The sequence below is a fragment of the Tasmannia lanceolata genome, unplaced genomic scaffold (assembly GCF_043159265.1).
Source record: "Tasmannia lanceolata isolate RefF3 unplaced genomic scaffold, GAP_Taslan_0.1 ptg000006l, whole genome shotgun sequence".
Taxonomy (NCBI): Eukaryota; Viridiplantae; Streptophyta; class Magnoliopsida; order Canellales; family Winteraceae; genus Tasmannia; species Tasmannia lanceolata.
The window spans coordinates 16,179,169-16,205,311 of NW_027518683.1; the positions used below are offsets into that span (position 1 = coordinate 16,179,169).

At 37.9% G+C, this 26,143-nt stretch overlaps 1 protein-coding gene across 4 annotated transcripts in view; it reads right to left on the minus strand.

Moving 5' to 3' along the window:
• ABCG31 (pleiotropic drug resistance 3) overlaps positions 1 to 26,143 on the minus strand; it is a 42,851-nt gene that overhangs the window by 7,920 nt on the left and 8,788 nt on the right. The window contains exons 2-16 of one of the 4 annotated variants that reach the window (XM_077382582.1): positions 25,554 to 25,674; positions 25,380 to 25,468; positions 25,092 to 25,176; positions 15,681 to 15,843; positions 10,759 to 10,835; positions 10,520 to 10,661; positions 9,175 to 9,476; positions 8,787 to 9,068; positions 2,213 to 2,529; positions 1,963 to 2,123; positions 1,483 to 1,586; positions 1,175 to 1,331; positions 936 to 1,001; positions 653 to 762; positions 236 to 568 (exon numbers count right to left, since the gene is read on the minus strand). In XM_077382582.1, the coding sequence (XP_077238697.1) occupies positions 236 to 568; positions 653 to 762; positions 936 to 1,001; positions 1,175 to 1,331; positions 1,483 to 1,586; positions 1,963 to 2,123; positions 2,213 to 2,529; positions 8,787 to 9,068; positions 9,175 to 9,476; positions 10,520 to 10,661; positions 10,759 to 10,835; positions 15,681 to 15,843; positions 25,092 to 25,176; positions 25,380 to 25,468; positions 25,554 to 25,674 (2,509 nt within the window). Of the gene's footprint in view, positions 1 to 235; positions 569 to 652; positions 781 to 935; positions 1,002 to 1,174; positions 1,332 to 1,482; positions 1,587 to 1,962; positions 2,124 to 2,212; positions 2,530 to 8,786; positions 9,069 to 9,174; positions 9,477 to 10,519; positions 10,662 to 10,758; positions 10,836 to 15,680; positions 15,844 to 21,180; positions 23,679 to 23,960; positions 24,174 to 25,091; positions 25,177 to 25,379; positions 25,469 to 25,553; positions 25,675 to 26,143 lie in introns of those variants that run through there. The other 3 variants (XM_077382579.1, XM_077382581.1, XM_077382580.1) reach the window with 3 other exon arrangements.

The following is a 26,143-nucleotide window of genomic DNA, read 5'->3' on the forward strand; positions in this document are numbered from 1 at the left end:
CCGAGGAACCCTTTTTTTCCACTCCGAACCAGACCCGACCAGAGTTCAACCCAAGTTTTTAAGCTTACCAAAAAAAGGATAAAAAATTCCGGGTTTCACTCAGGTCGGGCTGCCCAAACCTTCAACCCGAACCCAAAGTCAACCCACTCAACTTTTTTTCGGGTTGAACCCGACCCGAGTTGCACCCCTAGAAAGAACCTAGAACGGGAAAATAAATAGAGATATCAGAACTAACACGTTGTTTTTCATTGCTGACTTCCTTAGGAAGGCGTAAACTGGCTGAAAACCAGAGGGACTCTTCAACTGTTACTTGAGGAGAATGGATATCATTTTGTTCAACATATCCAGAAATTCTGGCAAAAGTCTCTTGTTTTTTTGGATACCCGGATATCCTAATATCACCTTCTATATATCCTTCGGTCTTCCTACCAGCAAGCACATCCATCAGCGTGGTTTTTCCTGCTCCACTTGAACCAACCAATGCAGTAAGCACACCTGGTGTGAATGCCCCACTCACATTTGATAAAAGTTGTAACTTCTTTTCTGGAACACCTTTCTGCTTCATTGCCTGAGATACGTAAAGGTAACATTTTTTATTAAATAAAATGAACTAAAAAAAGTCAAAAGAACCCAAAAGTTGAAGGTAGGGTACCTGTGGCATATCAACAAAGTAATTGACATTAAGAAATGTCATTGATAATGGTGGAAACGGAAGAATCATTCCTTTCTTTGCAACATGCCTTGACTCAGACGCCTGACTTACTGCAATTGCATAGTGATCTGTGATCGATGGTATTATACAATTGAAATTACAAATTTTTTACGAAATTATATGACACTTCGAAGAGTATAATAAAAACCACAAGATATGGAAGAGACATTCAATGCCACAAATCAAAGCAATAATGGTAGGAGTTTTAAAAAAGTGGCTTTACCAACACTATCATCACTAGTCTCTTCTGCACTATCAACAGGAATCACTGCCTGGGCCTTTCCAAGGGCTGTACATAGAGCATAAAACACTCATCAGGAAAATAGCCTATACTAATAAATGAAAGAAAATTGAAAAAATAACTAAGATCACGTAGACGTAAGAAATCTACCATAAAAATATGAAGCCATTGAAAATAAAATTGTCATTGGATCAATATAAAGCAAGTGTTCAAATACTTACGGTTTAAGTAGGCCAAAGCAAGGATCACCAAAATGTTGAAAAGGACACTGTATGCTAATAAAACACCAACCCCAACCCAATACCAGTCAGCATTGACGGGAAGACCATGTAACTGGAGGACGTTGTATCCAACTGTGGTGTTTGAGTAGGCAGATCTCTGGAACAGTGCACAAAACAAAAATCTTTAACGGGAAAGTTTCTAAAAGTGAAATGGAGCATTCACTGAAGTATGAATTCAGTGTAAGGTAACAAGTAAAAATTGAAAGATACAACTGAAGTATGAGTCAATAAAGCCATAAACAGAACACCTTCATCCATCGCGAGGCAGTAAATTCATTAACTGAAATTGCACATTGTCCATATGATAATGGTGATACCCAGAAAGCCCAGACCCACCATGGTTGGATTTTATCTGAGTACAAACTAAAGATCAGTTCTGGACATTTGCATGGAAGATTGAATGGTATGTTTAGAAGTTTTAAGTGGAACTTAGCATATAAAACCATGGTACGAGCTGTACCATTGAAATGATTATCGAAAAAGTATACAGAGGCTAGACAAACATTATGCGACATTCAACTTTTCATATTTAAAATATGGGATTTGCTAGCACCCATTGCAAAAGGTATTTCATGGATGGGCTGTTGCATGTGAGAGCAGCCTCCTCGTGAATGAAGACAAAATCTGCTGAAAAGTGAGCCTGTGCGGCTGCTCTCACATGTAACAGCCATCCGCGAAATGCCTTTTGTGATGGACGCTAGCAAATCCCTTAAAATATTGATGTCAACCTTTTGGAATGATAAATCCACCCAACAAGAACACTATTAGTAGTGCGGCAGATGCAAATGTATTGGAAACGGTCATATCACGTGCAACAGCTCCTAACATCCGGAAGAGGCCCAATGCCATTTGATGAATCGAAAAGAGCAAGAACATGTAGCGGAAAAACCTATGACATTAAGAAATGAATCAATACAAATGAGAATATATAAAGAACAATCGCATTAATGAAAATTGCAATCTCACAACCAAAGATACCTCCCAGCACCAGGGGCAAAGCCAACTGTGTAATATACAATACAAGACCATACAACAGCTTCAACAATGGAGTAAGGCAAACGCAAAACCCAACTAGGAAGAGAATATGCCCAAGCAGGATAAAAGAAATTATCTCTCTGCTTGTAGAATACCGGTAATCGACTTATCATAATTGGTAGCTCAGAAAATCCATTAAACATCATATGAACTAGTCCAAAAAACAAACAAGAAAGATAAAGGTTCCCATTAATCTCATCTATAGGATGTTTCCTTGTCCGGAGAAACATTGTACATGCAACAGTTCCAACAAATGCAACCTGCAAAGAAGTCAATATGAACATTACCACAACATATTACAGAATATGATAGAAGACATTTAGATTTTCCACGAAGTGAACTTGTAAACCGATTAATAAAAATATTGTTGTTATTTTTATCAAAAAGACAAAAAATATGATAGAAGACATACATGAGTGTAGTGGAGATGCGAATACTTAGATGGATGTGCGGCCACACAAGGTTAGAATTAAAAACGAAGACATCCGTAAAAAGGTGGGGGTGACACCAATTGAGGAGAAGATGAGAGAGCACCGCTTAAGATGGTTTGGGCATATCCAACGTAGGCCTGTGGATGCTCCAGTGAGAAGAAGTGACTCGTGCCAAGTTGATGGAGTAAAGAGAGGTAGGGGCAGACCGAAAACAACTAGGGTAGAAACAGTGAGGAAAGACTTGATGGCTAGGAACATAACAGAGAACATGACCTTGGATATGAGAGAATGGAAGAAAATGATCCATGTAGACGAACCCAACTAGTGTCAGGATTAGACTTAGTCAATTTGAGCCAGGTAGATCGTTTCATCTTCTTCATGAAATTTTTCTAAAGGAGTCATTAGCCGACCTCAACTAGTTTGGGACAAAGGCTTAGTTGAGTTGAGTTTATAGAAGACATACATGAAAGGATATTTCAGGTTTGGTACCCTCCGAGGAAGGTAACAAGATTTGACAAATTACTTGCTTCTACAGAGTATTGCAAACCCAATACTTATGCTTTTAAGAGAGGATAAAAAACAGGTAAACAGGGAAAATAACTAAAAAAACTAATTTGGGTATTCCTTGAATGAATCAATCTTCGGTTCCAAGTGCTATGCAACAAAAAACTCTAAATCCTCAACCACAATAAACAATTTCCCAAATTCAGAAGACCTTAAAAACATGCAGTACGATAATTTGCATATTCTATACTCATGTGAAATTGACTAAGATAAGTTAAAAATATGCTTACGTAGAACAGTGAGCTTGTTTATATTAAATTATTTAAGAACAAGAATACATAGACCACAAGAAGGCACAACAGTCCCATGAAGGAACAAAGGTCTAGACAAGAATGACGGACGTCACTCTCCGCATGAATGCACATAAGCCGTACAAAAGCCCAACAGCACACATAATGGCACACCAGCAACACTAAGGCATAGCATTTGCATGGAGGCACATCAACCCATGGAAAAGGCATGGAAATCTTCAAATAAGGCACAACTGTGACACCAAGAGACAGAAATCTTCATCTGAAGGCACAACAGCGACGCGAGAAAATAACAGTCCATACCTTACGAAAAATAACACCATGATCTAGTGTTCATGGAAACAATTTCATTGCACACCTTCCTCCTTGACTTTAAACTGAAAGAGGAATATGTTGATTGGTACACCTTAAGGTGTGCTAAAGTATAAAAGAATAAATAACACCTTCTCCAACAGCTTAAGCATTTGGAGTAACTGGTTGTTTCACAGGGTATCAGAGCAAAGGTCCTAAGTTCAAACCTCCTTGATATCAAAAATCCACATGCAATGGTCAACCCAAAAGTGGGGCCAAATGTGCCACGTGTAGGCCAACCCAAAGAAAGAGGGGCCACACATGAGCAAGGTTTTAAATTTCGACCGAAATCTGAAATTTCGCGTTTCGGTCGATCCCGAAATATAAATTGGGTGAACCTGAAATGTTTACTTTATTTCGACCGAAATTTCGGTCCGAAATTTTGTTTTCCTGAAATTTCGGTCCGAAATTTTATTTTAGGAAAAGATTTCATTTATTCATTATTTAATATTTCCCTGAAATCAGCCCCAAATTAATATAATTAGTATTAAATTCAGAAGAAAAAAAAATCAGCCCCAAATTAATATAATTAGGCTAATTTATAAAATTAAATCAAACATATGCATGTAAAATCTAGTAAGGGACCATTTCAAAAAAAATCTAGTAAGGCAAATGCCCTTCCTTGAAAAAAAAAATAGAGACCCTACGAGGAAATATACAAGTATGTGTTAATAACCATAGGAAATGAGTAGTTCCACTAGAAACAAACAAATAAAGGAGGAAATAACTCATTAAGAACGAATGGTAAATCACAGCATTGTATATGACACCATTAATGCCCCTTTTTCAGGATCCGTCCAACTTGGGTAGTCAAAGCATTTCATTGTAAACTGCATTCAACTTAAAGCAGGCAAGTGTAGATGACTTGTACTTTAATGGTAGTAGAAATAGCTTGACTTTTATGATTACTCCTCTCATGATATTGAGTGTAGTTGCTAGTTATTTATTTCACATAATGAATGAATTATCAGTTATTGCCTATGAAGTTGAATTGTGTTCCAAACTTATTTACCTTACTAAATGTAAATGATCAGTTCTTGATATTAGTAAAAGAAGGTTATGAGAAAGAAATTATGAAAGAAGAGAGAAATGTGAAAATAAATATAGAGGTCGAAATTGTTACGTTTTGATAAAGGAAGGAATTTTCCCTCTCTTGATGAGAAAGGGACAAGGTAATGTATAACACATTCATAAGTTTGTCATGCATTTAGGTTTGGGAGAAATGGGAGGGAGGACTAAGGAGACCCCTTAGATCCTACCTTGGGCAAAAAGCCAAAAGCCACCCAGACCGAGAGCGTACGACATTTGGCTGCGATTCATGTACGGGTAGAAGCTATAAGGTGACCTAAGGGAAATCCTACAGAGGATCACATTCCACTAGGGAATGGAGGGTCCTTGATGGTCAGTGATTGTTGGCCAGGCTACGAAGCCACCGAAAAGAAAGGAGAAAGAAAAGAAAGGAGAAAAGAAAGGGTGATTTGTCGCATGATCGCTGGCGTATTGAGTGCTGCATTTTGTTTGTCATCCTCATGCATTTGCATTTTAATTAATGTTTCTTAAGTATTAAATCTAAATTATTATTGCCCAAATTGTTCATTTTATCCTAGTTCACTATTATAGAGACTATAGTTATTACTGACATGTTAAATTTACTACCCTTACTGTACAAGCCTTCTACATGGCTTGCTCTAATCCATTTTACCCCTACAGGATCTGTAGGTGGGGAAGAAAGAGCATTCGCAAATGAAGATCTATGAAGATGTCATGGGAATGGGGAAGAATGACATCGTAGTCATTTCGTAGTTATTTTTAGTATCGGACTTGAGATTTTATTTCAGTTTCAGAATATCAGTTTTAAGTAGCTTTTAATTAATGGGTTGGATTAATGGTTTGGCTAATTATGGTGAATGGATATTAAATTGTGAATGGAATATGAATCTTTAATAAGTTCATTAAAAAAAATTTATTGCTTCCGCTCATTTATCATATCATTGGTTTATCGTTTGTAAGAAAAAAAATTTACGGCAGTTTCACTTGCCTTGTTTTCCCGTAGCGACTTGACATCGGATTTGGGTTGTTACAACAAACCTAATTACATTATTGCCATCAGTGCCGTCCATGATGGTCCCATCCCACTAATGTGAGTGAAATAAATGGATTACACCAAAGTTTTAATGCAAATATTACTAAACTACTTCAACTCTTAATAGTTGTTTTACTAGGCATCTCACTATATCACCTTTTGTGAATGCACAAGAACATGGAGTAACTTTAAGCTCAAACTATACATTATAAATATGGAAAGGAGCTAAAATGAAGTTCGAGTCTCCCCTAATAAACGCCTGGCCTCAGATCTGAGGCTATTGAATGGATCATCCCTAACCAGGATCTCAATGCTAATTGCAAGGATCCTTCATAAGCTTCTGTTTTTATGTAACCTTCATACGCTTCTCCAGAAACCGTAAGAGGTGGAAGGTGACACATTCAATACAAGAACTTCAACTCTTTGAGCTGACATTGCTATAAAAATGTTAGTATTAAGTCATTGGGGGTATTCTTCTCACCTATTTACTCACCTATATATATATATATATATATATATATATATATATATATATATATATATATATATATATATATATATATATATATACGTGTGGGAGAGGGAGAGGGTTATATCTCTCTCATCTCTTCTCTTCTCTCAACTCCTCTCTTTCTCTCTCTTCAATCTCCACTTCATGTACTTGGTTCATCGGACATGGTATCAGCTAGCAGATGTGGACTGCCCTTCTTTCGCCATAGGATTCAGAAAGGTGAGATATGCACCTTGTTTACCAAATCAGCAGATCAGCTAGCAGATGTGTTCACTAAACCATTGGGATCCGCTAAGTTGAATGATGTTTGTAACAAGCCGGGAATGTATGATATATACATTACCATAGTTGTCAACCCGTGACTCGACTCGTGACTCGATTTCTTAATTTTATGACTCGTGACTCGTAAGAGTTTTTGAAAAGAGTAGAAACGTAGTTGAAAAAAATATCATTATATCTCAAAATATGAAGCATGTAAAAAAAATATAACCCAATTGCACATAGATATAGCACTAAGCCAAAAATATCCATCTATCCATAATATATACTAAGTATGTAACTTTCCAAATGTCATTCACCTTTTCTAGAAAAAGTTTTCCCTAGAATGTATTTTCCCCTGCATCATGTTTTGATCTTTTGATTGGGTGGGGTGGGACCCATATTCTATACCCAAGAATAGCATGGGAAAGGTCCACTATTTTACCCTTGATCTGATAAGCCCACCAACTCTATCCAAACCCATGCATACACCGTGGGACCAACTTTTTTTTGAATGGTTTGGACTAATTATTTTACACCTAATGCTATGATAGGGTGGGGCCCAATATTTAATGACCATGCCTAGGATTAGTGGGGCCCACTGTCTCTACCCAAACCAATGCAGAAAGTGGGCCCACCATTTTACCTCTAATGTTATTGACAAGGTGGTGTCCACCGTCGCTACCCAAACCTATGCATTTGACTGGAGCCCGCCATTTTACATCTCATGTTTTGATGGCGTGGGGCCCACCATATACTAGTAAATAACTACATGCTTGTAACTTGCATGAACACAAATAATTAAGTTTTAAGTTCCTACTTCCAAGTTTTCAATCATCAAAGCAAGAAAGCCCAGGCCCAACGACTCGATTCGACTCGTAAGAGTCATAGTTTTTTTACTCGACTCGGAGCGACTCGTAAGAGTTTTCGACAGAGGCGACTCGCATGGGCGACTCGACTCGAAAGCCCGGCGACTCGAGTCGACTCGAGAGTTGACTCGTACGACTCGTAAGAGTTTGACAACTATGTACATTACAGCTTGAGGGGGGAGTGTTAAGTGTATTAAGTCATTAAGGGTAATCTTGTCATTCTTGTAACCTATTTACTCTCTCTCACATACACATATATTCATGTGCCTCTTCTCCTCTCTTTCTCTCTCTTCAATCTCCACTTCATGGACTCGATTCATCGAACAAAGAAGATAGATTTTGAGCGAGATTCATGTCTTATATGGTTTCATGATTACTCTTGCTCCATAGTGAGAAATACTCGAGTTATTTGGAGATGATTTGTGTATAGGGAAACATCTGCCCACAGATTTAGCATTGTGATTTTCTTTTTCTTTTACACTAATCCATTAACATTTCTCAAGAGAAAAAGATCATGGACAAGAATAGAAGACACTCAAATGAAGGCTATCTAAGAGGATTTGCCGAGAAGAACCCGTGGGCCAGGATGTTGCATTATAAAATCCGGAAAAGCAAGAGGTCTGAGATATAGACCTCAGTTGTTGAAGCACAAAAAATATTATTCACAAAAAAAATAAAAGTTATGTAAGAGGATTTGCCAAGAAGAACCCATGGTTCAGGCTATTGCATTATAACATCACCAAGAGGTCTAACGATATAGACCTCAGCTGTTGAAGCACAACAAATATTATTCGTGAAATAATATATTGAAACACGACATGAGCTTGTTTAAGGTAGTTTAAGAAGTAATTTCAGCATGTGCGCCGTTCTGCAAATGGGGTGGCTGATAGACTCACAAGAGAAGGGGTAGAGAAGGAAGAGTTGGAACTTTATGATTTTCTAAGCCCTTGATTTTTTTTGTTTCCTCTTTTTATCTCGCTTTGTATTCTATTTTTGTTGTATCTCTTTCTTTGACCTTCTCGGTCTTTTTTAATGAAATTATATTACCGTTCAGAAAAAAAAGAAGGTAATTTCAATAGCAGACAAATGTCCATCCAAATCTTTAGAGCTCATATGCATATATGGAATTATATAAAATTATATACATGTGTGTATACACACGCATATTAAAAGCACAAATACGGCAGAAGGAAACATACTTGGCATGTTCTGAAAATATAGAGGAAACGGTGCCGACTGATTAGAAGAATTTCTCTTGAGAAGCACACTCTAAGAAGCTCCCATTTTGATACAGCAAATTTTGACCCGGCAAGAATATAAGGAAGATCCTTTGTTTTTTCATAGGGGATGGAGAGGCTGGAGTTTAGGGACCTTCCATACTCAGATTCTCTGAATGCTTCAGCAATTTTTGAAACAGGAATGAACACATATGGTTTTGAACGATCAGACCAATATTGACCTTGATCCTTTCTAGATGTAACCTGCAAATACAAAGTGTTGTATTAGCAAAGGAAAATTCAATACCGCCCAAAAAAAAGGAAAGGAAAATTCAAGATAAACATTTTTGACTGATTCATAAGAGGCTACCTCTTGGAGAAAATCAGCAACACCCTTTCGAGGGGGCAAAGAGAACCCCAATGATTTGAAAAAATCTAGCACATGTGTTTGGGGTCCTTGATAAACGATATGACCTTCTGATAATAATATTATATCATCAAACAAATCAAATGTCTCGGGTGCAGGCTGCAAAAGAGCAATCAATACAGTAGCCTCCATTTGGTGAACAAAATTTCGTATGCATTTTACTATTTGAAATGTTGTGGAGCTATCGAGTCCCGTAGAGATTTCATCCATGAAAAGGGTTTTCCTTGGCCCAACTATCATCTCTCCTGAATTTGGAACAAAAAAAAACGTCATTCAGTAAAATTGGTTATGGTACATAACTTAAAAATATTCACCTATCTTTTTAGAAACAAATTGTAGCCTCGGAAATTCATTAGAATTCTCAGCTTTAGCAACACCTCAGATTAACAAAGAAATGACTGTTTGTGTGGAGTAGTGAAGCTAAAAAGCCTATGAAAAACTGAAAGCAGTGAATGACTACTTGTTATTCCAGATTTTTTTCCTACTATTACCATTGATTTTCATAAATCAGGTATCGTAATAGAAGCTGTATTGATGCAGCAGGGAAGACCAATCGCTTTTAAGAACTGACTATAACAGCCTCAAATATTTTTTGGGACATCGTGAGTTGAATTATAGACAGAAAAAACAGGACATTAAATTACAAGCTTATGATTTTGACATTGGGCGAAAGGAAAAAAGAATACAGTTATTGATGCCTTGTACATGGCCTTACATTTCACTCTATCTCCATCATTATTGTTGATATGAAAGCTGCAGTCATGGTTGAATATGTGAAAAGTATTTTGCAACAAACATTTTAGATGGCCTCATAAAAGATGACAGGTAAAATGTGAAAGAATGATTGATTTTGTATATGGGCGGGATTTTTGGGCGTCCAATTTAAAGGAGAAGCTAATTGCCGATTTGCATGATTTACCTGCGGCAAGTTAATCAAGGTTTTTCAAGACCGACAGAAAGTTGCATGAAAGGTTTTCTCTTGTTACATGGATTCTTCTAAATGGGCGAAGAATCCATGTAAGACACGTCTCAGATTCCAATACTTCAGGATTCTCAAAGACACTTCTAGATCTCTTTTATCTGTTGTTTCTGAATACTACTACGGCAACTTTACGAATACCATATGTTCTGAGTTTTAGGCATCCTAATGTTAAGTTTCTTAAATGGAAATAAAGTATTCTATCTACTTAACCTATTAAAATATTCAATATATTACTTGTTATAACCATATTACTATGTAAAAAGATAAATTTTGAAAATTGATTAAAAGATACGGAAATTTATCAACCTGTTGTCACTCGCTTTCTTTGACCGCCGGAAACACCTCTGATCATTTCATTACCGACGAGGGTATCTGCACATACATCGAGACCAAGCACTCTCAAGATGTAATCCGTTGCAAGGTTGTGCTTACCTCCAACTGAAGCTGCCTGTACAGTGAATTTTGTTCCAAAAAATTAAATTTGTAGAGAACAAAAACAAATACAAGGCTTCTACAAGCAATGTAGCAAAGGTTAGGATGCTGACCTTCATAAATGCATCAATTGATGGACTTGGCCGTATGTTTCTTTCCTTCTCTAGCTTGGCCAGTTCTTTCAAGAGTACTATATACAGAGGGTCCATAGCCAATAAAAAATAGTTTTTAAAGAAACCAATGGATATACTTATGATAAATTTTCTACAAGTAAATAAAACTATGATTAATACGTATATTAAAAAAATAATTTCATATGTACTCTTGTCTTATTCAAAGCATTTATAGTAAATAAATCAGCTTGCATATGTGTTTCTTTATGTCGCCACATATAGATAATATCTTCTTTCTACCAGTAAAATTAAGAAATAAACTTTGAAGATAAGAAGAAGATGGGAGAAAAGTGTTGTGAGTGGGAGCTCGAGCTCCCCCTCAGTAATGTATTTATATAAAAGGAGAACATACAAAATGACCACTATGCCCTTAAGGCTAAATACACATACTTCTGACACTCCCCCTCAAGATGGAATGTATATATTATACATTCCGAGCTTGTTACAATTGTCATTTAATTTAGCATTACTTAAGGGCTTAGTGAAAACATGTGCAAGCTGGTCCACGGATCGGGTGAAGGAAACATGAATCTCGCCTCTATGTATTCTCTGGCGAATGAAGTGATAGTCAACCTCTATGTGCTTGGTTCTCTCATGGAAGATGGGATTGGTGGCTATATGAATCGCAGCTTTCTTGTCACAATAAAGTTGAGCTGGAGAGGATGAAGGAAAACCAATCTCTGATAGGAGAGAACGTAACCAATAAGCTCACCACTCGTATGGGAAACAGGGGTAGGGGTTTACAGGGGTGGGGGGTTGGGAAACCAGGAGGCGGGACACATGGGTAGCAGAGGGAGCGTCGTGGGGGGCTCTTAGCAGGGAGGGGGGCTTGGGGGGGAGGGGAGAGGGGGAGAGGGAAACAGGGGGGTTGCTTCTAGAGGTAGGAGATGAAGAGGGGAATAAAGAGGAAAAGAGAAGATTATGTTTGGGTTTTGGGTTGTGAAGGGAGATGAAGAGAGAGGTAGGAGATGAGGGTTAGGTTAGGGTTTTGGAGTGTGAAGGGAGCTGGGAGGATGGTGGTTGTCAATGGGTCCCTAAGGTAACCCTAGGGCTCTGATACCATGTTGAAGGATGAAGAGAAGAAGAAGAAGGCAAAAAAGTGTTGTGAGTGGGAGCTCCCCCTCACTAATGTATTTATATAAAAGGAGAACATACAAGATGACCACTATGCCCTTAAGGCTAAATACACATACTTCTAACAAACCATATACACACACACACACACACACATATATATATATATATATATATATATATATATATATATATCATGTCTGAAGGAACAAATAGAAAAAACTTTAGAACAGAGAACAATGTCATGTCAGTAACAAACTATGATAATGGACATAAAGGAAAACTTTCTGACTATATTAATTCACTACAAATCCATAATAGTGATGGAATATAGAAGTCAAACAAGATTCCATAAGACTACATTTGAAGCTGAAAATTACGCAACCAATACTTTCGTAAATTTATCAATGGATAATTCTGCTAAGTGAGCATAAGAAATTGGATGAACGGCAGACGTCCTCCAAAACCTTCAGATCAGTCAACTCCATTCGGATGAAATTTTGAAGATGAAGGATAGGAAAGATACTCAAAACACATCTTTTGGGAGGAAAGCATACGACTTTTCTCTTACTGTCTTTTAAATATAAATAAAATACATTCAGAAGAAAAGGAAGTTACCCTCAGCTTTGCATCTTAAATGTCAACATCTTAAAGTGGTCTAACTTTTGCTAGTCCTTCCATGTAAAACACGAATTTTGAGTCGTAAGTTTGTAAATCCATGTTTTCCCTCTCTATTTATGAGCATCAATCATTTTTTTAAAGCATTTAAGCAACAATCTGTCAAATCTCTCAAGATTGCATTGACCAAGCATAACTAGGAGGTAATCGGTCTTGAATTTTTCCTTGAAGCTTTAACTTGCCATCCAACAATAAAAAATGAATTCTCTATTTTCACACTTTTCAATCATATGAACTCCTATCATTCTCGAATAAAAAATGGTTCGAATCGATTTACCAAATAAGATTTTTGAGATTGTCTTGAACTCTACTCTAGAAAATTCAATATTCATGGACAACATGAAATACTAATCTGAAATTTCTTTTTTCAAATTGATTTACAAAATAAGATTTCCAAGACTATTGAACTATTCTACTCTAGAAAAATCAAAATTCATGGACGACATGAAATACCAATCTGACATTTCTCTTCAACTTTCACACTCAATTTGGGAGAAATGTTCATATTGAGAGAAATATTTTTGATATTTTTCCTTTTGAGCAATAAAAGAAACATATTAAAGAAAGAGTAGAATACAAGGATGGCGGGCGGTCATAACCTTAAAAGAACAATGAAAGGAGATTAAGCTAGACTAATTACAATGGAAAAAGATTTCCCACTCTCATTACCTCTCCCAACTCCCCCTATTCAGCTAGATCAACAGACACCTAGTTAGCTTCATCACAACATGACAAAGGGTAACAACCATGTCCGAGCATAAATCAAATATTTCCTCAATTTAGTCTACAAGTATCCAATCTTCATGGGTAGTTGCAGCTGTTCATAGTTATACTACACATCAAGATTGCCTCATTCATTCAATCACATCCATTCCAGCCTCCATATTCACTGCCCTCTGAGTATCATAGATGGAATCACCTTCAATTTCATAGAGCTCCATCTTTATATTTTCCATTATTTTATAGGACCAAATCATCATATTCTTTAAGAAAGAACACTAGAGGCTAGACACGAGTGATGATTGAACACTATCTTTATCCAACACAATTTTCCATTTTCTATTTCCTTCTTCGAACTTTCGTAAATTAGAACTCTCTTATAAGATTTATGTATAACAAGTGTTAGTTCTTTTCCCCTAAACAAAAGACTCTGGACTTCTTTCCCCTACAAGTTACATCTCAATCTATTGCAATGGTCTTCCAAGCATATATGGCATGCGTCCACTAGGATTACATCACACCACACTTCTTTGTACTTAGGTCCAATAAAAAACTGAATTAAGCAATGAGTAGTAACAAATACCTTACCTTCCCTTCGTAAACCATTACATCTAGTGTGGCTGATAATGATTTTCTTTTTCTTTTCTTTTTTGAAAAGTATATAATGATTTTCCTTTTTTCAATTGTAATTTGTCATCTCCCCTGAAACAATGTTTTGATTGGATCCTCCATCAATAATGAGGCACATAGTTTTCTCCCAAAGCACACCTCGTTCAAAAAACGTTTGATTGTTGTGATCACTGTTAATTGATGATCTGTGGGGTGATGAGAATGGCTCTCAAACCAACACGCACTCTGCCTATGCTATCTTCATCTATTGGATACTCATCATAGTGCGGGCCATCAAACTTTAATAACCGAATTTTTCCTACCATGATCTTCAATTTGAGAATCATCTCATCCAAGAAAGTAGGAAAACATATACACATTTTACATTGGAATTCAGGTATCCCCATTTATTCCGGAGTACAATGGAAGAAACTGATCCCCATCACAGTCCCATCTTTGATCTCAATCATCTCATCACAACCTCAAACTTGACATGCCAGATCCCTACGACAATGAACATTGATGTCGATGGAGATCTCCTATCCAAGAAAAGCTAGAAACCAAACTTCTAAAACCAAAGAACTTCTAATATTAGACTCCTCACATGCCATGAATCCCTCCTCCTCTATTACAAGTTAAGCCATCCTAAATATTACCAGTTTCTCTACTTGAAAACTTTATAAATTAGAGTAGTTACAAGTTTTGATCAAGAAACACTATTCACATTCCATATTCAAAGGGCCAACCAAAAGCAACTTAGCCTTCCCTCAAAAATTAAATAGAAATAACTAAAATCATCATCAAATATTATGCTTCAGTTTGTCACTTTTCAGATTGAATGAAGCTCTGTAAGCCCACTATTGATGTTATGAGTATGTTGCTCCTTCGAGCCTACTTTTGGATTTCGATTGATCTTCTTTTTCTCCCGATTCGTCTTTGTGGAAAAAATGAGTTTGTTCATGAACTTTTCTTATATCATATTGATTCAAAACAAGACTAGACAGCCACAATTTACTGCATTGGAGTGAGAATGTGATACCATTTCAGATTAGTATCCAAACCCGCTTTCACACATTTGGCACGTACCAAGAAGCTTTGATCATTGGCATTTAGAAAAGAAATTAGCAATGATCATCAATGGCTTGACAAAAGAAGCCACATTCTCTATTTGCTTCATTATCAATAATTGTTTCTCCAATCCAGGTAGAGGAAGGGAGTTGCCAGGAGGTAGGAACTCCACCCAATGAATTGATCATAAGAATTGAGGAAATATTATTGGAGTACATCAGACAAGGGATAAGATGCTCATGCGGAAATAGAAGAGTATGTCCATTATATATATATATATATATATATATATATATATATATATATATATATATATATGAGGAAAATGATTGTGAGCTTGAAGCTCATATAGCTTATATGAGCTTGAGGGCCCAAACACATGGGTCCCACATTTTTTGTGGTGATCTAAACCATTCATTTGCAAGGCCCCATCATAGATAGGGTGTGTACCAAAAATCAGCTCCATTGGATCATCCTAACCCCTCCAAAAGCTAGGGAAAAAATGGGCAGATTTGTGGAAAATGATGTCTGTCCATTTTGCCCTCCACTTTTGGATGGGTTAGGATGATCCTATGGAGCTGATTTTTTGAACACACCCTATCTATGTAAGGGCCTTTCAAATGAATGCTTTGTAATCACTTCTGAGTAAACTGGATGTTCCAAAAACTTTTGGATAAACTGATCTGCAGTGTGATAGGGTTGAGTAAGCAAACCTGCATATCTCTCACTTGCACCTTGAAATCTCGCAGCAAAATCTAAAGTTTCTCGGACAGTTAACTCTCCCGTATGATTATCTGTCTGGCTAATGTATGCAGAAGTCCTTTGTACATAAAATTCATCAAGGGTATGACCATTGTATGTAACTTTTCCACTTCTCTGGAAGCAAGAGTCACGTTAGAATAAGATTATAATCAAAGATCATCTCAAATGAACATTTTCATCCTAAGAAGTCATCCACTTCTTAAACCTGCTTCCTATTAATAATCAGAGGAATGGTGAATTGAAGGGCGCACTCACGTACCCATTGGATCCATGTTACTCAATTGCATTTATGATGGCACTGAAAATGCAAATTAAAGGAAATGCAAATTAAAGGAGATAAATAAGTAGTTGGGTGATGTTGATCCAATGGGGTGCCATTGCATATGGGTTTTTTTAAGGGCACCCTTCAGTTTAGCATTCCTGTTATAATAAATGGAAATTGTTTCAGGCCTACAATCATTTTGTACCATAGTTTTTTTCTGATGAAAGATAGTAACTGATATAAAATTGTAAACTATTTATGAAATAACTCCAACAGACGAGGGTAAAAAAAAGTTAACGCAACATCACTTTCCATTACATTATGGTTGCATTCCTGAAATATTACACACGGATAATCACCACTACATAGAAAATAAGTAGTTGATTATGAATTAACTGTACCCGGCGACATCGAAAAGAACATATTTAATAAGTTCAACAACCATGAAAACGTGTTGATTGCACAAAATCCTTGTTTTTGAGAAGCAACTTTGCTAGTTATGCAGAAAACTTAAGGAAAAGTATCATGTCAGTCTCAGATACCAGAGTCACCATTTCGAACCCGGGCGCAGATATGTTCTTCTTTCTCAAATAAAAACAATATAACATTGTTGGAACTATTTGATCATCAATGAATGTCTTTACTTCTTAACGTTGATAAGGGGATTAATCTCGCACCAGCTCATAATTTGGTCTCCGTGGCATAGATATTTAGGCCATCCACACATAGAAAGACTGGGTTCTAAGTTAAAAATCTGGAATGATTATGAATAAAAGCATTAACACTCATGTTTCTTCTTCTTTAATTTGTGATACGTGCTTGCTTAGTAAAAGAACCCAATTATCCTTTCCTCTAAGTCATCATATCACCAAGGAACCTTTTGAATTGGTGCATACCGAAGTATGGGGACATACGCCAGTATCAAACCTCCAAGGGTATTGCTATTTCGTTACATTTATTAATGATCATACATAGTTTACATGGTTATAATTACGGAAGAATCTGATGCCCTAAATGTATTCAATGTGTTGTTCAAGATGATTAAGATGCAATTTCAATCGAGGATGAAAATTCTTTGCTCTGATTCAGGGGGAGAATATCTATCTCATTACTTTCAGAAATCTTTTCCGTATGTGGCATCCTCTTCCACAGGAGTTGTCCGAATACATCTAAAAATATGGTATCCTTTTGAAGAAAGAACAGGCATAACAGGCATCTTCTCTCCATCATTCATTCCATTCATATTGAATCACATGCTCTGCATTTATTTATTTTATTTTATTTTTTTGGGGGGGGGCTGCTCTTACTGTTGTCCATTTTGTAAATTGTCAATTTTTCGCTATCTTGTACAACAAATCTCCTAAGAATTGTCTTTTTAGCTGTCCCCTAGATTCTTCATTACTCCATGTTCTTTATAGTGTTTGTTCTGTTCATCTTCCTCCTCATGAGAGATAAACTCTCACCCCGTAATGGCAAATATGTTTTTGTTGGATATGGAGATGGCCATAAAGGTTGGTCAACGTTGCACGTGCATCTTCCGCCATTTTTTTTTTTTTTTTTTTAATATTTATTTCTACCAACTTTCAAAGTTCTCTCATACGGTCATACCTCAACCTTAGTTACCTTCCTTTAATGACGAAGGTAGTCCACTAATCAGCGAAAAATGGAAATAAGGATCTCGCATCATGTTCTAAAACTAGACCCCTCACCAAGATCTGGTACTACTTTAATTCTCCTAACCCCACCCCCCCCCCCCCCCCCCCCCCCCCCCACCCCCCCTCTTTCTCATGAGTGTCTATTGCACGTCAAACTCATCCTCCTGACTGTCTTGGCTTTTTAGCCAAAGCAGTCTTTATCAGTCTTGACCAAAAAGTTGTCTCTTCAACCTATAAACAAGTAGTGAAGTCAGACCAGACTATTGAAAACAAGCTCTGGAAGAGAAGAAACTCCATGCTCTCCAAGAAAGAAATATGTGGAATTTGGTTATGTGTCCTTCAGGTGTGTCTGTAATTGGAAGCAAATGGGTTTATTCTATCAAGCTAAAATCTGATTGTAGCATACATAGATACTCCATTTGATTGCTCAGGAATATAAGCAAGAATATGGAATTGATCACAAAGAATAGGTCGTGGAGCAAATGTTTCTTCGTGCTATGACTTCTACTCAAGTCTGATAGAATAGGTCATGGGAGCAAATGTTTCTTTGTGAGAGTCAAGTCTGATAGGACTTTGGCATTAGAATACTCAAGTCTGATAAGACTTCGGCATTATGCTCTCCACATAGAAAACTCAAGTCTGATAATACTTTGGCATTATGCTCCCTCCATCAACTCCTTTTTAGGCAGATAATAAGTGCTATTCAAAATGTAACCAATCCAATCTAACATGAGCAAACAAAGAATATTGGAATGGATTGTCATTATATTTTGACAATACTATTTCAAAGGATGATTACGTTTATTTACCACATCGGCTTGCAGACATATTAAAAAAGGCAATGATGTGCTCCAGACATGAATTTCTAATTTGTGAATTGATGCTTCATGACCTAGTTCATCAATTTGAGGGTGAGCGTGGAATATAGCCAAGTTATATATATCATTATTAAATGTATGATTCACATGAATTTTCCTTTGTAAACATGTACACACATAATTATGTATATAAGAATATAGGATACTACCTTTAGGTCTCTTAGTGAATGGACTATGTAATAAGGGAATTATTACAATTGACTCAAATATTAATATAAAAGTAATGGGAGAAAACTTGTGACGCATTATTTCGCCAACTTTCTCCATTTCCTGGGTGTGTAAAGTTGTTCTCCTCTTTCTGTCTTCATACTAAATTGAGTTTTGGGAATATTGTCAATCAGACATTATTTATGGTTATTGGACATTTGTTTATGGTCGCCACACATCTATTTATTGTTGTCAGACATCACAAGTTGTATCAGAGCATCCATACATAGAGTCATTTTAGACCGGTATCAAAGCATCCGACTTTGGGTCGGTTATAGTGCGATTAAAGTATCCTACCTAGGGCCATTACATAAGAAAGATTTTGGAAAGAAAATATCAAACTTCAACATTTTCGTGTCGTTACGAACTCATAATACAATACAAATACCTAGATAGAATCTCAAAAGGATTCGGATAGTGATCAATTCCCAGTTCAAATCATAATCAAATAGAAGGTGTGCTTGGGCATTGTATCCAAGATAGAATTATCCAAAAAAAATGAAGGGGGTGGCATCTATTATAAGGTACTCTCTTTATTTTACACTTCCTTAATTAGTTGTTAAAGGTTGTTACAATTCTAGCCATCAATGATCCTGTCTAGCCATCAAAGTTAGGCTTTTCCCGCACGTGTCAGTACTTAAAGATTTTGATGGGACGCCAAGCTTGGAGAAAAGGCCTCTCTCTCCGGGTGTAGCTTCCTTGGGTCTTTTCGGAAGCGTAATTTATAGCCAAATTCACGTTATTCTTGGATAAGTATGAACTGCTTTTATTAAGCTAGATGCAGGTACGGTCAGCTTTCTTGAGAAGGGTGTTCGAGGTGAGGAATGAGTATTACCTCTTTTTGCTCATTTAGGTTGTTCCAGCCGCCAACTATTTGTGGTGGGCTCTTATACCTAGCTCCAGGTATAATGTTAAGTCTCCTTGATTGCATTTTAAGTCAAGGTTTAACAGGTAGAGTTTTAGGCAACCTTAGGCTGAGAATTTTAGCGCTGAATCTTGGGCTTTGCTCTCTAAGGCGACTTTTGAACAAAGAAAAGAGGAATGGATGATGAAGAGCCCCTTGAATCGTGCCCTGGTAATCGAGGACGCAATCTTTTTATAGAATTAATGGTGTTGCACTCCATTATCGACAAGATGAGAGGAATGACTTACGGTGATGAAGAGGCAATTGCCAATTCTTTCCTCAACTGCGTTGGTCGCCGACCAGAGGATAGAAGGCATCGAAGCAACGTTTGGCACGCCGTTAGGGATACGGCCCTAGCCATAGTACAAAACATGATTGAATCCCGCTCATCCCTTGGATTTTTGGAAAGGTCAGTGGGAGAAGACGAAGAGGTTTTGCCTTCCTCTTTTCTTCAGGGATTTCTGGATGGGCTTCAAAAAGCTTCGCGCTAAATGAATTAAAGGATTTACGATCTTTGTTGAAGATTGCAAAGTTTGGTATTTTGTTTTGCCTGGTAATTTGAAGGGAAGATAAGGGGGAATAGGTTTGGTTCTTTTGTTACGACCTGGAGCTATCTCCTAGGCCTTCATACGATGTAATTTCATGGGGGACTCCTGGTCCCTTTCTTATGTAATTCTCGTATAATCTATCAATATATTTTGTCATCTTTAAAAAAAAAATGATCCTGGCTCGTCTCTTCAAGATACTGCCTCAGCTGCCTTGTTTTCTTGCCCACTACAGTACTCTACCATAAAGTTATAGCCCATTAGCTTGGTAAGCCATCTTTGCTGACCCGGTGTGCCTACTCATTGTTCCAGCGGGTATTTTAGGCTTTGTTGGTCTTTTTGGATTCAGAATTGCTGGCCCAATATATAAGCACGCCACTTTTGCACTGCCAAAACCAAATGTAATCATTCCTTTTCATAAGTAGATAAGAACAAGTTCTTCCCTTTTCAGTCTTGACTAAGGAATGCCAACGGCCTACCTTGTTGCATTAGGATGACACCAATACCATTAACAAAAGCATTACATTCTATTGTAAAAAGTTTAAAGTAATCCGGCGATGCTAGCAATGGTGGCTTGGCCATGGCTTGTTTGAGACTTTCAAAAGCATTTTGAGTCTCATCTGACCAATGAAAAGAGTTCTTCCCAAGCATGGATGTGAGAGGAGTTTCAATCTTTCCATAATTTTGTATAAACTTCCTATAGTATCCCGTTAATCAAAGGAAATCTCGAAGAGCCTTAATAGAAGTAGGTAAGGCCAACTCAACATACAAGAGATCTTATTGGGATCAGCAGCCACCACATCTTTTGAGATCATATGACCAAGGTAATCCACTTCTTTACACCTAAATCGGCACCTGGATTCCTTGGCATACAACTTATGGGCCCACAACAAGCCCAAGGTTTGGAAAAGAGTGATTAGGCATTCTTCCCCATGATTTACTGTAAATTAAAATATCATCAAAATGACTAGAACGAATTTACAAAGGTAGGGTTGAATACCTCATTCATCGATCCTTAGGAAGGTAGAGGACGCATTTGTGAGATTGAACTGCATTACTAAAAATTCATAATGGTCGTCATGTATGCGAAATGCGGTTTTGTGGACGTCGTCAGGGTGCACTCTATTTGGTGATAGCCCGGCCACAGATCAAGTTTTGAGAAGATCGTAGCCCATGAAGATCATTTAAAAGTCCATCCACCACCGGAATCAGAAATTTATCTTTCATAGTTTCTCATTGAGAGCTCTATAGTCCACACATAATCTCCAACTGCCATCACGTTTCCGTACAAGTAATGCCGAGGATGAAAAGGGGCTTTGGCTAGGTCGTATGATCCCATCTTGCAACACCTTTCGTAAAATATTCTTGATTCCGTTCTTTTGATAATGCAGGTACCGATATGGACAAATACTTACAAGTTGTACGCACCCAATGAGAGGAATTCAGTGGTCTAGTGCTCGTGCCGGCGGGAGTCCCTTGGGCTCTTCAAATGCGTCGCAAAATTCAGATAATAGTTCTTGTAGGTATGGTTTGATAGGTGAGTTAGTTGGAACTCCAACCATGCCGAACAATTGAAGAAACACCCCATGTGTCTGTTACCTTGCAATCTTTTCCATAACATGACAATCCACCACGGATAATTCCTTAGTTGATTTACCCTTGAATTGGTAAGGATTAGCGTTCGGAGTGAACTTCATCCACAAATTGGACAAATCCCATAAGATCGGTCCAAAAGTGCGGAGCCAATGGGCCTTGAGCATGGTGTCTCATCCTCCCAATGGTAGTAGACAGAAATCGGTTGAGATGGAAAACCGTTGTATCATCATCAATGGAAGATCCAGGCACTTTCCTTCCCTGGAAAGCTTTCCCCAGTTTGCTTCCCCGAGTCTATGAGAATAACAAGTGTGTTGACCCAAGTTGCCCTTCACTCTCATGGTTTGGGGAGTCGTTGTTCCCGCAATAGCACAAAAAGAAATCTCGGGAGTGTGTTCCGGCACTTCAACTGGGTCATCAGTCATCACCTGGAGTGTCTCCATCTTCGACAATTTCCTTGTCACCTTCTTCCTCTGGCTATGAGCCTTCCATTAGATAGAGCTTTTGTACCTTGCACTTATGCCCCAACGCCAACTTCTCATCTCAGTTGTAGCATAACCCCTTGTAACGACGTTCCTTCATTTCCATTGGAGTTTGTCTCTTGATGGTAAACTAGGGGTTTTGGGGGAGTGGTACTAACTGCCCAATTGGAATCTAGCAAGTTCGATTGCAGCCGACAAGGAAGTAGGTCGAAACAATTGAACATCCAACCGAATATCTTTCGTAAGGCCTAGTACGGAACATCTAATCATGAAAGATTCATTTAGACCTTCCATATGGTTAGCCAAGGATTCAAATTGTGCTTGATAATCTTGTACGTTGAAGATTTGCTTCAACTTAGATAATGAGGCTGTCGGATCTTCATACTCCGTTGGTTCGAAACACACTTCCAATGCTTGTGCAAATGCATGTCAGTCTGTCGTAGCACCCAACTTCTCCATCCACCTATACTACTGAAGAGACACTCATTCAAGGTGGAAAGAAGCTATCACCTTTTTCTGATCGACGGGAGTTTGGTGATAAGCAAAGAATTTCTCCGCTCTATGAATCCATCAAGACAGATATCAGCCATTGAATCAAGGAAAATCCAACCACATGGCATAGGTTTAGATAGTTCCTCCATGTGTTGTGTAATGAGTACCATCATGTCGATTGATAGAACTGTTTGCTGAAGCCTCTCTTTTATCGCGTCCCAGATCTCTAGACAACTGATCATACTTGGTGTCCATGGCAGTGATCTTATGAAGAAGGTCGGTCAGTATTTGATGGTGTCTTGTGGAGTTATCCTGCATTTCGGTCAATAAACGGCCTTGTATATCAGAAGTTCACTGGAGCTGATTGATCGCTTCGTCAAGCTTGGCTAGTCTTGATCAGTCAGCTATGTTAAAACTGCCCTGCTCTGATATCAAAGATGATACGCGCATTCCCCAGATATGAGCTATGGTGACGTTAGGCTTGCTTCGAGGGAAAGCCCAATCCTCCTTGCGTCGAATTCGGATTCAATTTCTCTTGGAATTTCATTTTTTTTAATAGGCATTCTCATGGCATTTAATTGAAGAATAAAATAAGTTAAATACAAGCATTATGAATCATTATGCCACATGGGATAATTTCATTCAAACAAACCAACTACTCTCATAAAAAGCTCCTACTACCACTCAACCAAGCACTCTACTTAAGACTAAGACTCCTACTTCCGCTCAACCAAGCACTCTAGGTAAGGGCCCTAAAACTCCTATCTCTACTCACATACTTATCCCAAACCAACTCAATCTCGAGGGAGATATCTCCATCTAACAAACTCCTTCCTTTGTTGGACACCTACAAACAACACATATCTGCAATAGCTAACCATCGTCCATGTAGGACACATACCCATCAATTTCTAGAGTTGTTTGCTCCTTTCTCTGCGTGTAAATTTGACGGGGAGGCAATTGCATCTAATCCATAAATCCAGACAAGAGGAGGCCAAAGGGAAAGAGAAAGAACACATTCGACCCTATCTCATATTCCGCAAGGAATACGGAGTGGGGAAAAAAGCCCAATTAGAGAAACAGAGAAAAGAAACCAATCAAGTAGTTGAAGGCCATTGTTAAAGTGATCACATCCTACTTCCTAGGGAAAATAGCACACATTACTTGCAGTTACTTTACACAAAGGAAGAAAACAAGCATGAAAATTGCTCACTATGAGAGAGTAGAATTTTCATTTCGTTAACCGCTACCCTTCTGTTTGGGGAGAACTCTGTCAACAGTATAAAAAATGTCATTTTCCTCTTTCTTTTAGCAGATGGACGGAAAAACAGATGGACAGTCGATGAATCAATCCTACGTAGAAGCAAAAACTGCCTAGACAGAGTAGGAGGTTTTACGGGAATTTCGCCAGTTAATAGGGAACGAGAACAGACCCAATGAAAAAAAATTTGGGCGGGACCTCATTGTACTACATTGCGGCACTCACACTACAGCATAGTGGCTCCCACATGTGATTGATCCAAACCATTCATCTAAGAGGGCCTCCTATGTGCCCAAAATTCATGACAATCTTGCAATGGTATCTATAAATAAACTCTCAAGAACATTTTTGGGGCAGAGCCTAGCCTTGATACGTTGGATTTGAGATCACTTAGTAACTATGAAGAAGGTATTTCATAGGGTGATCATCCTAACCCACTGATTTGTTGATGTTTAAATTGGATGGCATGGTATAGAGAATTCCCTAGAGGTTATTTAAAAAATTCCCTAATCTCCCTTTATGCCTTTCTTGCTAGTGATATAGATACAGAGAAATTATATGATAAATGGGCGGACATGCTCGTATTCATCATACCGCCCTTGATATTTGTTCCTGACAGCAGCAGAGTTTTTAAGATGATGTTGTTGGATCAAATATCAAGGCGGTACTTTCACTGTGTGGTACAATGAATTTGAGTATGTGTGCAATAGAATTGATATATTCACCCCCGCCCCCTTCTTTGCCGGGCCACCCCCTCTACTGTATTTATGAATTATGATCTCTCCTTTTACACTACAGAGGGGTGGCTCGGGGAAGAAAAGAGAGCGAATACATGACTTCCCGTTCAATAATTGAGTAGTCTTTCATTGTCTAATTTCTAGTGGGAAAAAGAGAAAGCGGTAAGAGGAATGCTAAATTGAAGAGAGTCCTTCCAAAAACCAGCAACTGGGTGCCCTCATTGATGATGCGGAGGCGCCCTTGAGGCTGGTTTTTGCAAGGGCTCCCTTCACCTTATCATTACCGCTGAAATGACACGTGCTACATAGGACGCCATGTAATAAAACAAAAATGTTTGCAGCTTACCTTTAAGTTGGAATCCAGCTTCCCGGCAAGGGCTAACAGCAACGTGGATTTCCCAGAAGCAGGTGGCCCCAAAAGCAATGTCATTCTACCACCACAAAGACAAACATATCAGAACTCTCAAAGACCATATAACCATGCTTTTGTTTCACCCTTCATGTTTTGATGGATAGATACGTATGTAAGTATGTCTGTCTGTATGTATGTATGTATGTATATGCACATGTGTGTTTTACTCAGCATTCCTCTTATCTAGCATCTCTTAGTAACAAAGGTCTTGATTCTCTATACCTTCCTGGTTTTACTACTCCGCTGATGTTGTTCAAGATCGTTAGGGAGTGTCTCTTGGGGTGACATATTCCCACAGACGTAAAACATTGCTGCATTAAAACAATAAAAAAATCAATCTCAATAGTAGAAATAAAAATTAAAAGAAATCCACCCTCGGAAAAAAAAAATTCTTACCTCTAGTGTATCGAGGACGAAATTCACAAGCGTGGGTAATGCTCTACTTCCCACTTGAACTTTGGTTGATATGTTAAAGTCCTGAAATCTGACTTCAACCTTTGGAACTTGTAAACCGACCCTGATTGACAACAAGTAAAAGATATTTAAAAAAAAAATGGGATATGACAATACATGTGATATGAGTGATAAACTATGCGTGAATAATGTGATCAGAAATAACCCTTTAGGATATGTTTGGAAATCATGAAAAATATTCCTTGAAACATTAGTGGGGCCAGTTGTGAGTGATGAGCAAATAGGAAGAGACTTTGAGAGGGTGGCAGTGAAGGGAGCATGAAATGCCCCAAAAAAACAGGGGAAATGCGCAATTTGAAGTATGGGATTTCTTTTCGCTCTTTTTAGGGATTTTTCATGCCCTCCATGCTCTATAAACTTGTGCCCTCTCAAATCTCAAGGACACATATGGCAACCATGAAAAATTATTCCATGGGATATTAGTTCGTCCAAATGTGAGAAAGGAGGAAGGGGAGGGAGGGCGAGAGATTTGAGAATGCATGAGTGGAGAGAGCATGGAAAATCCATAAAAA